General features: G+C 36.2%; 1 protein-coding gene across 1 annotated transcript in view; it reads left to right on the top strand.

Annotated features, from left to right (window-relative positions):
• The window catches only part of RhoGEF64C (Rho guanine nucleotide exchange factor at 64C), a 171,132-nt gene that overhangs the window by 109,271 nt on the left and 48,680 nt on the right, over positions 1 to 13,181 (top strand). Inside the window, exon 3 of the mRNA XM_069503065.1 lies at positions 7,115 to 7,225. Coding sequence (XP_069359166.1) covers positions 7,157 to 7,225 — 69 coding nt within the window. The 5' untranslated portion in view covers positions 7,115 to 7,156. The remainder of the gene's footprint in view (positions 1 to 7,114; positions 7,226 to 13,181) is intronic.

The following is a 13,181-nucleotide window of genomic DNA, read 5'->3' as shown; positions in this document are numbered from 1 at the left end:
TAATTTTAAGTAATCTCTTTTGGCCTTCTGTTATACCTAGATTTAAATTTAAATAATAATTATGTATTTACGCTGTTGATTACTTTCAAATAAACAAAATAAAAATAAAATTACAAATAAACTTATTTCGTAGCATAATGGTCGAACTCAAAATACATCTATCATTTTTCTCCATTGCTTTGGTGCATACATACGCAAGTCAAAAAATATAATTATGGTTCTCCAAATTTTTAGAATGTGTTCAGATACGACATTATGCATGTATTTATCTTTGCAACGAAAAGAGATAGAAATACTAGTGTCAGCTTGGCAGAAAGAGCCCGAAATACTCATTACCTTTATGTAAAAAAGTGAGTTTGGTCGGAAGTACACATCCGACCTTATGATACTAGAGTCGAGATTTCTTCTTCCCGTTTCGACTTAAGTCTATCGTCAGTGTAACAAGTATCAATTATTGCTCAATGCTACCTTTAAATAGACTTGAACGTGTTTCTGGCACCTATTTTGTACAATATTAGCAGTTATCTATGTGTGGTCCGAAATAAAAAACGGGCTTTTATGAAGAATTTATAGGTATAGTTCGCGACAGGTCGAGATGCCAATATTGCAATTCTCAGCTGAAATAATGATGGAGTACGATTTAGGCGCGTACCTGCGCCTAAATCAATCAAATTAATTCAGGCAAGTTTCCCGATTATAGTCCTTATTTTAAAGGTAAGCTCAACTTTTGACATGACATAGGTATACAGTTAAAATGGCGAGTGAGTTCTTATTTTGTACGGACTATACCTACGTCATGATTATGATAATCCATACTTCCACACTATCACACCAATATTATAATATTTACCTACAGGCGAAAGTTTGAAAATTTTAATCCGAAATCCAGTACAGAGATAGCTTACATTCCAGGAACGGACATTGACTTTTTAGTTTTTTTTTCCGGAAAATTAGGTTCCTATTCCCGTGGGATTAAAAAAAAACAAATACACGCGTACGAAGTCGCGGGCGTCATTTATTTGTATGATTTAAATTACATATAACAAGTCTACTAGCTAACTCAAACCTCAATATTGCCTAATACGCCAATACAGCATTAACATGGCTCACGTTTCTCTAGAAAGTAGCACTTGTTTGTACGTTGTTGTGACTGTCAATGCGCTGTCTATGGCCGGTTCCGGTGTACGTGATCTATGGAGACCCTTGCAATACACATAATGCAATATCTGGGTGAATGTCGTGAGTTGTGTCTTTATTGTAATCAATAGTAATGTTTGAAATAGAAACCTCCACAAAAGCCTTAGGGTAAGCCCGCACTGCGAAATTTTACCACGCGATTTTTTCTGCAGCATTCTGTGACATGGAAATTGTTTGAAGCCGTTCGTGCGTATTTTTTCGCGAGTGCGTGTGGCTACGTACAATTTCCATAACGTCACAGAATTCTGCGAATAAAATCGCGCAGTGAAAATTTCGAGCTTACTGTTTAAAATACTAAGTTCACATACGATTGTAGTTTAAACATAAAATATATTTGACATGGATTTAGATTTACCGCCATTTTGTATGTGATGAATTGAAGGGGTCAGGACACTCAGTAATGAGGAATAACCAACGACAACAATAGCAAGTGATTTCGAATCGTCAAATGAATTTTTTACTTGATCGGAATGTCTCCTGTTTTCTTGTGGTGGTTCTTCAACCCCTTCTACTTCAGAAAGAGAAGAATCAGCCATTCGGCAGTGTATGACGTAGACTCTTCGAGATACGTGTCTAGGTCGTAGAGATTTTGTGTTTATTGAATACTTTTATTTTCATAAATACTGAGGAAACTCTTTTATTTTTCGGAATAAAAAGTAACCTATGTCACTCTTCAGGTCTTCATCTGTATCCATGTGAAAAATCAGGTCAACCCGTTGCTCCTCTGCGGCGTGATTAAAGGACAAACCAACAAACAAACACACTTCAGCAATTATGTTCATTTATTATAATTTTTTTATTCATAAAATTGAGCAAGCTAATTAACCAATGCTGCTGTATAAGTCAATGAGATATATACGTCCGTGGCCGAGATTTCCAATAAACTACGTCTGTCATTCTCTCAATTAATTACTATATAACAGTTATATACCTATATCTAACAGATATCTGTTAAACGTCTTAATAAAGGTTTGACCTAAAAATTAAAAAAAAAATGTAGAATAGAATTATGTTAGTATTTTACAAACACAGTTCACAACAGAAGGTGATAATTATGAAACTTGTAAAAAACTTTTTTTTTTTCGATTTCGATGTTAATGAAACATGGTTCCAGCGCAATAGCAATTTGCGAGACTTATACATCTTTTTTTTATTATAACCCCTAATTTCGTCTTTTTTTTTTCAATTCAGATACAAGTTAGCCCTTGACTGCAATCTCACCTGATGGTAAGTGATGATGCAGTCTAAGATGATAGCGGGCTAACCTGGAAGGGGTATGGCAGTTTTTATTAAACCCATACCCCTTTGGTTTCTACACGGCATCGTACCGGAACGCTAAATCGCTTGGCGGCACGGCTTTGCCGGTAGGGTGGTAACTAGCCACGGCCGAAGCCTCCCACCAGACCAGACCAGAAATTTAGAAATTATAAAATTCCAAACCCCTGCCAGGAATCGAACCCGGGACCTCCCACTAATAAGACCACAGCGCTCACCACTGCGCCAGGGAGGTCGTCACATTTAGTTTACTGTATTTTTTAATTAATAGGTTTTGAATTCTTTCAAATAATCAACGTTATTGTAGATAAGGCAGTAGCGGTATTTCTCTAAACGTTAGAACTTTGCGGTGTTCATAACTGCATGTCACTTAATTAGTATTATTATATTATTTTCTGTGGAGTTGTTATCTCTTCGGCTATTATAATGGCAAAATTATATGGAAATTCGAGGTGAGGAGCCAATTATGTTAACTGTTGTAATAAATACTTTTAAAGGCAACGCCAAGGTTGTGTGTACATGATATTATTAATCTAAAATTATAATTACAACTAAGTATCTAATGTACACGGTCTACAAGTTACAACTTTGTTAGTGTAAAAGATTTGTAAGTGTAAGAGATTTGTAAGTGTAATGAATATGTGAATGAAGTGAATGAATGATATTATGAAATTTATAACTCCTTTCTTAAAACATAATCAATACAGTGTAGGTGCCTACCATAGTCTAAATGTATAAAAGGAAAAGGCGACTGACTGACTGACTGACTGACTGATCTATCAACGCACAGCTCAAACTACTGAACGGATCGGGCTGAAATTTTGTACGCAGATAGCTATTATGACGTAGGCATCCGCTAAGAAAGGATTTTTGAAAATTCAACCCCTAAGGGGGTGAAATAGGGGTTTGAAATTTGTATAGTCCACGCGGACGAAGTCGTGAGCATAAGATAGTTTTAAATAAAATCAGAGTTGTTAAAAATCTTTCATATATTAATTAATACGCTTAGAAAGTAAACAATCACACCTGTACGCGACACTCGACAGGTAGGAAGCCTCGACATGCTCTCGATTTATTACACGTACGTAGTTAATAGGCATTGGTCGGTGGGAATAGGAAGCCGGGTCAATGACACGACGCTGCGCAGGCGCCGCGTCACGGATGCGTTTGCATTGCGCAATAATGGCTGCAGGTTGAATGCTATGGAAAAAATAGACTAGTTAGAGGCTTGGTATGAAGCGAGGTTGTATGAAATAGATACTCGTAGTCGTAGGTTATTTAGCTTTTTATCAGGGTTCCATACTTCTAAGGTGACAACACGGGTTACGAAGCCTCCGCTGTCAGTTTGTATGTTTGTCAGCCATATCTCATGAACCGTATTAGGTAGAGAGTTGAAATTTTCTCAGACGTCTAATTCTATTGCCACTATGACAACACATGTCATAATAAAAAAATCAAATTGGCCGCTATGCAAATTAAAAAATAAAATAAAAAGTAGGTAAGGAAGTAGCTAGGTGCATAGTGTTATATTTTGTGCGGTTGTACGGAAGCCTTCGTATGCGAGTCCGACTCGCACTTGGCCGTATTGGAAACCGAAGAAGTGTGTAAACGAGAGCAAAGTTAAGGAAGTAGGTAGGTAGGTATATTAGGAACTACTTAGGTACCTACATACTACATACATCTTTAATTATGTTATGTCTTACGGAAATGTCTATTATGGGGAGTTACTCGAGTAGGTATATACTTCCTGTTTATAGTTCTGATTGCTAATTACGAAAACCTTTTGTTGTTTTTAGGGTTCCGTACCTCAAAAGGAAAAACGGAACCCTTATAGGATCACTTTGTTGTCTGTCTGTCTGTCTGTATGTCCGTCTGTCTGTCAAGAAACCTACAGGGTACTTCCCGTTGACCTAGAATCATGAAATTTAGTAGGTACGTGGTTTGGTGTTATAGCTGGATTAGGGTAAAAATCTGAAAACCGTGAATTTGTGGTTCACACAAAAAAAAAATTGTGGTCATGAACTAATAATTAGTATTTGCATATTTCGAAGTAAGATAACTATATCAAGTGGGGTATCATATGAAAGAGCTTCACCTGTGCATTCTAAAACAATTTTTATTTATTTTTATCCATCATAGTTTTTGAATTAACATGCAAAATGTCGAAAAAATACGACTGTATTACGGAACCCTCAGTGCGCGAATCTGACTTGCACTTGGCCGGTTTTACTTAATTCAAGGGCAAACACAAAAATACTTATCGTTATATTATATTCATCAAGGGCAAAAAAGCTTTTTTTGCTACATACAGAGTTTTTAGACTTCTTCCAATGGCTTCAAAAACAAATAGTTTTTTTAAATGAAATTATTGTTAGATTTGTAAGATGGGTGATTAGTTAATTAGGTAAACTTAAAACTGAAGCTAGAGGGTTTCAAACACGAGCCCTGAGATATCTATTCATACGTCATATTATTAAGAACTTGACTACATTTTAATAGCTTTTTTGCCCTACAATTATATTTGTATAAATGTTTATATTAGTATTTATTTAATACAATTTTGTTGTACGTGTACACATCTAACTGTAGAAAATAAAAATACCCAAGTAGAGTCCAAAAAAGTGAATGGCAAGATAAACAATTCAAATTTCGTGTCCAATTTATTCTTGTTTAATGGACTACTTAGTTTATGACCAAACTTCATTATTCTTAATAAACACAATAGTAAACAAAAACAACGCAATTAAATTTAAACTAACCGTTAAAAAAAACAAGCGCCATGATTTAGCGCAGAGTACAAAAAATGAGAATGAAAGGAAAACTTGTTTAGCAGGCCTTGTTCAGTGAAGCGTAGAGACTACCGTTGAAACCGTTTAGTTTGCCCTTAAGCCCTCGTCAAACACGACGTGTGGCGGCAGCAATACAGGCGTTTTAGCGTTCCAGTACGATGCCGTGTAGAAACCAAAGGAGCATGGTTTAATAAAAACTGCCGTACCACCTCCAGGTTAGCCCGCTTCCATCTTAGACTGCATCATCACTTACCATTAGGTGAGATTGCAATCAAGGGCTAACTTCTATTTAAATAAAAAATAAATAAATAAAAGGCAGTCAATGTGACATTGTAGCTGATTCTGTAGACCACAATTTCTAAACTACTATATTGATGTCTAAATCTAATGCTATCGTTTTCCGCAAGTAGCATTATGTAGAAATAAATTTGGACCTGTCATTTTAGTTAAGTTAATTAAGTTAGCTAAAATAAATTGGCAAGTCTAAACCTAGTGCTATCATTTTGCACAGGAAGCATAATGAAAGGGATGATGATAGATTTAGATTCTGCCATTTCAGTTTAGCTTAGAGATTGTGTACAAAAGATTCAGTTACAATGTCAGAATGTGACAGTCGTGAAGGATTGATAAAGTCAGAAATTCGTCGTGGGAGCAACTCTAAAGGATTTATGTACCTATACTATATATGTATGTATACCTTTCAAGTTAGAATTACTATATTATGAAAATGACATATAAACTACTTGTACACACAAAATATACTTAATACTGTAAATACGGGTTTTATGCGTCACGGCAGGAGCTACTAGAGATTCGTAATGAATATGAAGCACTTAATAGAGTAGAGTGAAAACCTTCATACAGTTTCTTGTATTACAACATCTAGGAGTGTCCTGCTCCCGCCGCGCGTTGTGTATGACCATAGCTTTAATTCGCCTTTAGTCTAAAGGTCACATTAACAATGCCTCGTTGGTTTGCGTTCGAAGTTCTAGGATCAAATTCCTAGGTCCCGTGCGACTTGGGTTCGCAAACTTTATAAACTTGGCGCATAGTTGATAGTAAATCACCGATTGCGCTTTGCATTTTGCTGCACGTTTGTGTTTTGCAGCAAGTTTGTGTGAACTGCTTTTAGTTATTCAAGTTTTCCTGAGCTGGATATTTTCGACTCGACTCTTTGAAAGCAGTTTGTGTGTTTTATTTGATATCCTTTTTATTCTAAACCCAAAATGAACATACATTATTATAAAAGAAATTGTAGTTAGGCGCTAAGTTTTATTAAATAGTTAAAAATCATCATCTTACAACTATACCTACCTATTAATTTTTCATAGGCAGGGAAGCTAGAAGGAGTGTTCAAAAGGAGTGTTAGAAGTACTCAATTTGACTGAATTTATTGCGAATTTATTGAAATTTCTTGCTAGCTTTTTAACCAATAGTGAGATATATCATCATCGCAATCTAAGTATAGGTAGGTATATTATATACGTACATCATGGCTATCAAACTTTAGCGCTAAGCGCAGATTTCATAACGATTTTTAAAATCAAGTTAATATTATGTAAATGCTGAACTATGTATGTATGTATATTGTATGTATGTGTGTATGTTCTAGGTTAATAAATCTCTATAATATATAAAAATGAATCGCTAAATGTGTTGCTGATCGCAAATCTCTAGAACAGCTGAACCGATTTCGCTAATTCTTTTTTCATAAAATTCCTTGAAGTACGAGGATGGTTCTTACGGAGAGAAAAAATTGAATCGACTGTTAGGCGCGTTAGGCGGTACGAAGTTCGCCGGGGCAGCTAGTTAATAATGAAAGTTAGTAGCTAAATAAAAGTTTCCTTTTTCCAGAACAATGTCTCGGTGGAAGGGTAAAGTGAGGTAGCCAGCAGATGGCAGCAGTCAGCGCGGCGATGTTTCGGCCTGGGGGCGCGCTTGACCCCCCATGTTACGCTCAACGGGTACGTAGTTCCTAAGCTTTTCCATAGATGGTGCTATTCATATTTGCACCGATTTTATCATCAAAATTTTGGTCACACTCTTTTTTCACGAAGGTACACAGACACACACTATACAGTATACATACCTACACTATATTATTTGTGTCTTATTCATATTCATTTTACTTAATTGCATTTCTAATAAATACCTAATTATAGATTTCTAATAAGTTACCTAATTATAGATAGGTACCTACATTATTATGGTTCCTACTACCTTAAAATTTTAAGTCTGAATAGAATACATATATACTTACATATTCACTACATATTAAATCAATTGCTGTTAGCTGATGCCCGCGACTTCGTTCGCGTGAAATTAGGGTTTTTAAAAATCCCGTGGGAACTCTTTGATTTCCCGGAATAAAAAGTAGCCTAAGTCACTGTTAAATAGGTATGTACCTACTTAGTCACTTGTTAAGTTAAGGAAGGCAATCTTAAAGCCGAATTCCGTTAAGGCTGGGGAAGCATCATTATTTTGCCAATCTAACGGTTTCCACAGGGTAGGTATATTTTGTAAATACGCATCCTGTCCATGCATAATCAATAGACGTCCATCAGTAAAGTCAAACATACGCCATATTTGTTTGCAGTGACACGTGCACATAAACAGATTACCTGAATACCTAAATTACATACTGTGACTGCGGTAAGATACGCAGCTCATGAGCTAGCTTAGTGATGTTTGATGAATGATGTTTTATGCAAGGAAAATACTAATTACATCAGTTCATATTAATAAATACAAGGAAAAGCTGACTGAATGGCTGATCTATCAACTCACAGCTCACACACACAGCAACACACAGGCTGAAGGGCATGCTGATAGCTATTATGACGCAGACATCCGCTAAGAAACGTTTTTTTATAAATTGAACCCCAAGGGTGTAAAATAGGGATTTGAAATCTGCGTAGTCCACACTCCACACGGACGATGTCGCGCGCATTATCCTAAACGATTGAAACAACATTGAAAGATAGCTATAGTGACATAGACACCCGCTAAAAAAAGGATTTTTGAAAATTGAAACCCTAAAAAAGAAAAAAAAAAGAAAAGGTAAAATAGATAGGGGTTGGTTTATGTAATCCACGCGGGCGAAGTCGCAGACATAAGCTAACAATTAATAAGACAAAATACTATTAAAAAGACTGCGAAATAATAAGCGTCGTCAAGTAAATAATTTTTTTATTGAAATTTTAATTTGAATGTTTATTCTAATTAAAAATTTATTAATTGTTGTTATTTTTGAAATCTAATTTTGATATCAAATTTTTTGTGTCTATTAAGTAATTTTTTTGTTGCTCATTTTTGTTTTCATATTGAATTTTGCAAAATGTGAATCGCTAAGGTGTAACAAAGAACACCTCATAGTGTACGTGCCTGCATTTTCCTGAATATACATTCGTTCATACAATACTCACATCCATACGTACTTATATTATAAATGCCAAAGTGTGTCTGTCTGTCTGCTAGGTTTTCACGGCCCATCCGACCAATTTTGACGAAATTTGGTACAGAGATAGCTTCCACCCCAGCCCCCCTAGCATGGGCAGGAGACAAAAATTTTATCCCCCAATTATATCCACTGACGAGGGATAAAATTTACTTGTCCACCTCTCAAAGCACGGCAACAGGGGAGAGGAGAAGTTTATCCCTAATTCGGGGACAATTTTATCCTCGACATTAGACGTGGGTTTAAGTTTATTCTCATAGAACTTAAAAAATCAAAACATGTCTCGCGGTACCTGTTGGGTTTAGGTTATGTTTGGGTTGTGTTTGGGTTATGTTTGGGTTGTGTTTGGAATATGGTTGTGAACCCCAACATAAACCCAACATAGGTCCCAAATACCAATTACCATTAACCCAATAAAGGTAAAGGAAAAGATCCAAAAACCGAAAAGTCCCCCGTTTTATTCACTGTGGCTAATTATATCCACTCCTGAGCCCATGCTCGGAGAGTGGATAAAGCTGTCGGAGGGATAAAGATTTTATCCTTTCCCCGGGGGAGAAAATTATATCCCCGCCCATGCTAACCCTGCAGGAAAGGACATAGGTTACTTTTTATCCTGGAAAACTAAAGATTTCCCACGGGATTTTTAAAAATCTAAATTCACGCGGACGAAGTCCCGGGCATCATCTAGTACAAAATATGATTTGTACTAGATGATGCCCGGGTTGTATGATTGAATTGAATGTTTTTTTATTCATGTAAACTTTTTACAAGTGCTTATGAATAGTCAGGTAGTTTTAATTTACCACTGGTTCGGAATGCCGTTCCTACCGAGAAGAACCAGCAAGAAACTCGGTGGTTGCTCTTTTTAATTTTTCAATTTACATGTATTTATTTTATGTATTTTTATATTTACATTTATGTATTTTTGTCATCGTAGCATCCTGCTTAATTTCAGTGTTCGTGAAATGCACATCTGGCTGCTGGTAGATTATCTGTTACCGCGGAAATGTCCGAATATAGTAAATAATTTGAGTTAATTGATTATTACGCACAGCATGTAGGTACTTTGTATAATTAATGCCGTTGCATACACGTTTTGAATGCGAAATGCGGACACTGTCAAATTGTGAATATAATTTCGATACGAAAAGTCACGTTTGCGTCCAATGGACCAATGGAACGTATAATTTATGGAATTATAAATGTTATATCATTTTGTGCCGTTATTATAATATTGTCTCGTAATAATTATGAGAATGCAAACTATTGTTACCATGTTGACAACAAGCGTGAGTAAATACCTAAATACACTACGCGGCAGAAAATAATGTACATCGACCTTTAGAATGAGATTACGGCTCTGTAGAGCGTTGTCTCTGTCAGTCATACCTATGTGACGTTTTGTCAGTCACAACGTCAGGAACAATGCTCTACAAAACGGCTGTCTCTTTCTAAAAGTACATTATTTTCTGCCGCGTACTGTAGGTACTTATATTATTTTTCACTAATTTTACGACATCCCTGGCGTAGTGGTGAGTGCTGTAGTCTTATTAGTAGGAGGTCCTGGGTACGATTTCAGGCAAAGGAAATTTGGTATTTTATTATTTCTAAATTTTCTCTGGTCTGGGTCTGGTGGGAGGCTTCAGCTGTTGCTAGTTACCACCCTACCGGCAAAACCGTGCCGCCAAGCGATTTAGCGTTCCGGTACGATGCCGTGTTCAATAAACTGCCATATCTCTTCCAGGTTAGCCCGCTTCCACCATAGCGCTTACCACAGTCGTATTTTTCGACATTTTGCGCGATAATTCAAAAACCATGATGCATAAAAATAAATAAAAATCTGTTTTAGAATGCACAGGTAAAGCCCTTTCATATGATACCACATTTGATATAGTTATCTTACTTCGAATATTGAAAATACTAATTATTAGTTCATGAGCACAATTTAATTTTTTTTGTGTGATCTAGCCCTAAATTCACGGTTTTCAGATTTTTCCCCTTAAGCCAGCTATAAGACCCACCTACCTGCCAAATTTCATGATTCTAGGTCAACGGGAAGTACCCTGTAGGTTTCTTGACAGACAGACAGACAACAAAGTGATCCTATAAGGGTTCCGTTTTTCCTTTTGAGGTACGGAACCCTAAAAAAAGAAAATCTACACTGATCTATCGATATTAGGTGACCCGCCTGCTCGTTTGCTCGCTATATCTATAATAAAAAATATTACAGTAATTTATTAATAAAAAACAGAATAATGTAAATCTGTAATTAGATCGATACAAAATAGGCTGCCCACACAAAAAATGGGCGATCTACTCGACCTTCCTTTCAAATCAATTGTCCATGCTGGAATGTATAGAAAAGGTAATCTTGATATCACGCGCTTGTGTCTGGGAGCTAATAAGGTCATACGATGCACGACTTTTGTACTACTTCGGAAGTCTTTTCTGCAATACAATATCTGCTGTCACAACTCACAATGCAGTGAAAAATATACCTACGTACTTGACTAGCTGCTTGCGACTTAGTCGCGTGGACTACACCTATTTTACCCTCTGGAGGGTTGAATTTTCAAAAATCTTTTCTTAACAGATGTTTACGTCATAATAGCAATCTGCATGCCTTTCAGACTGATCCGTCCAGTAGTTTGAGCTGTGTGTGTGTGTGTGTTTGTGTGTGTGTGTGTGTGTGTGTGTGTGTGTGTGTGATAGAGCAGTCAGTCACCTTTTCCTTTTATATAGGGAGTAACCAGAACGCTGCGCTGGTAAAAACGAAGACAGGTACTGATGATTACTGATATGATACAACAAATAAAAACGCGAAAAAAATAAAAAAAATCCTTTACTTACTTTTGTAAAAATTTACGTACGTTTGTAAATACATTTGACTGACGCTAGAGGTCAACGAACGTTACGTAAGTAGGCCACTCGGATTCAATGTCGCGTCATAGGCGGCGCATTGACCCGAGTTTTGCACGTTATACATTGCGAGTTTGAAAAATACTAAATCACTAAAATTACAAAATGGGCCAAATGATTATTATTGGTATTGGATTATGTTTAGGTAGTATAACAATAACGCTAAATTTTGTAATAAAGATAAATTTGAGTTTGCAACATTGCATAACCATATCGATGTAATAAAATATAAGCCCGTATTATACAGATTAATCAAGTGCGTCGCCAAGTATAGCAGACATTTCCCAGTCTAAGGTCATCGTGAATTCCTCACGTACCACGGTATTCACTTTCCACTGGTATGCTGTTCGCGTTACCATATTCATGAGGTGGATGGAAGGTATTATCCTTGATGCTTTAGTTTGGAATTGGAAATTAAGATTTCGATGGCACGGTTTATCTATATTATATATACAAGGAAAAGGTGGCTGACTGACTGACGGACTGACTGATCTATCAACGCACAGCCTAAACTACTGGATGGATCGTGCTCAAATTTGGCATGCAGATAGCTATTATGACGTAGGCATCCGCTAAGAAAGTATTTTTGAAAATTCAACTCCTAAGGGGGTGAAATAGGGGTTTGAAATTTTGTAGTCCACGCGGACGAAGTCGCGAGCATAAGCTAGTACCTACTATATTCCTAGCCGCGTACTTCCCTAAGGGAAGGAGGTTCTCAATTCAGTGCGATTTCTGATCCAAAGAAGTCCTTGGAGTTCGCAAGATATTCCTATAAAAAATCTGGTTCCAACTCTTCAATCCTGATGCTGCAGGGGTGCGGCCCACCTAAACTGTGGAGATTTACGTACTTTCAGTATACGAAGAAACGGGAAAACGTTGAGCACCAACTTTCTTAATCTTAAAAAGATCATATTAACTTAAAAAAGTCTTAAAAGCTCGTAAGAACTCTTAATACTCTGTAATGAGAAAACGCATAATCCTGCATTTAATAAAACCGTTCTCAACAAAGTAATGTATGTAAATTACTCTTATTTCACTTTTACTAACTAAACAGTTTAAATGCAAGCTCGGCTAAGATTTTCTCTCAAAGAAAAAGTTTGTGTGCTTTTCCATTGATATAAGTAACTACAATAGATATGCACTTCTTTGCAAATTGTAATACTCCAATTGTCTCTAATTTATATTACAACTAGCTGCCCTGGCGAACTTCGTTCCGCCTAACAGTCGATTCAAATTTTTTAAATTTTTCTCTCCGTAAGAACCATCCTCGTACTTCAAGGAATATTACAAAAAAAGAATTAGCGAAATCGGTTCAGCTGTTCTCGAGATTTGCGATGACCAACACATTTAGTGCTTCCTTTTTATATTATAGACAATATAAAAAAAATTGTACTTTTCGTATCTACTTAAAATGGAAATGGATGAGGACTGATATCTGAAAGGTATATGTAATCAAATACAAAATGTTAAAATAAAGAGACATTAATTTCTCAACCATACTTTCAACCTATTTTAACGCGAATCAATCAATTTTACGATATTAT

The sequence above is a fragment of the Maniola hyperantus genome, chromosome 14 (assembly GCF_902806685.2).
Source record: "Maniola hyperantus chromosome 14, iAphHyp1.2, whole genome shotgun sequence".
Classification (NCBI taxonomy): domain Eukaryota; kingdom Metazoa; phylum Arthropoda; class Insecta; order Lepidoptera; family Nymphalidae; genus Maniola; species Maniola hyperantus.
The sequence above is the reverse complement of the archived record's forward strand: the minus strand, read 5'-3'. Positions and strand labels throughout refer to the sequence as shown.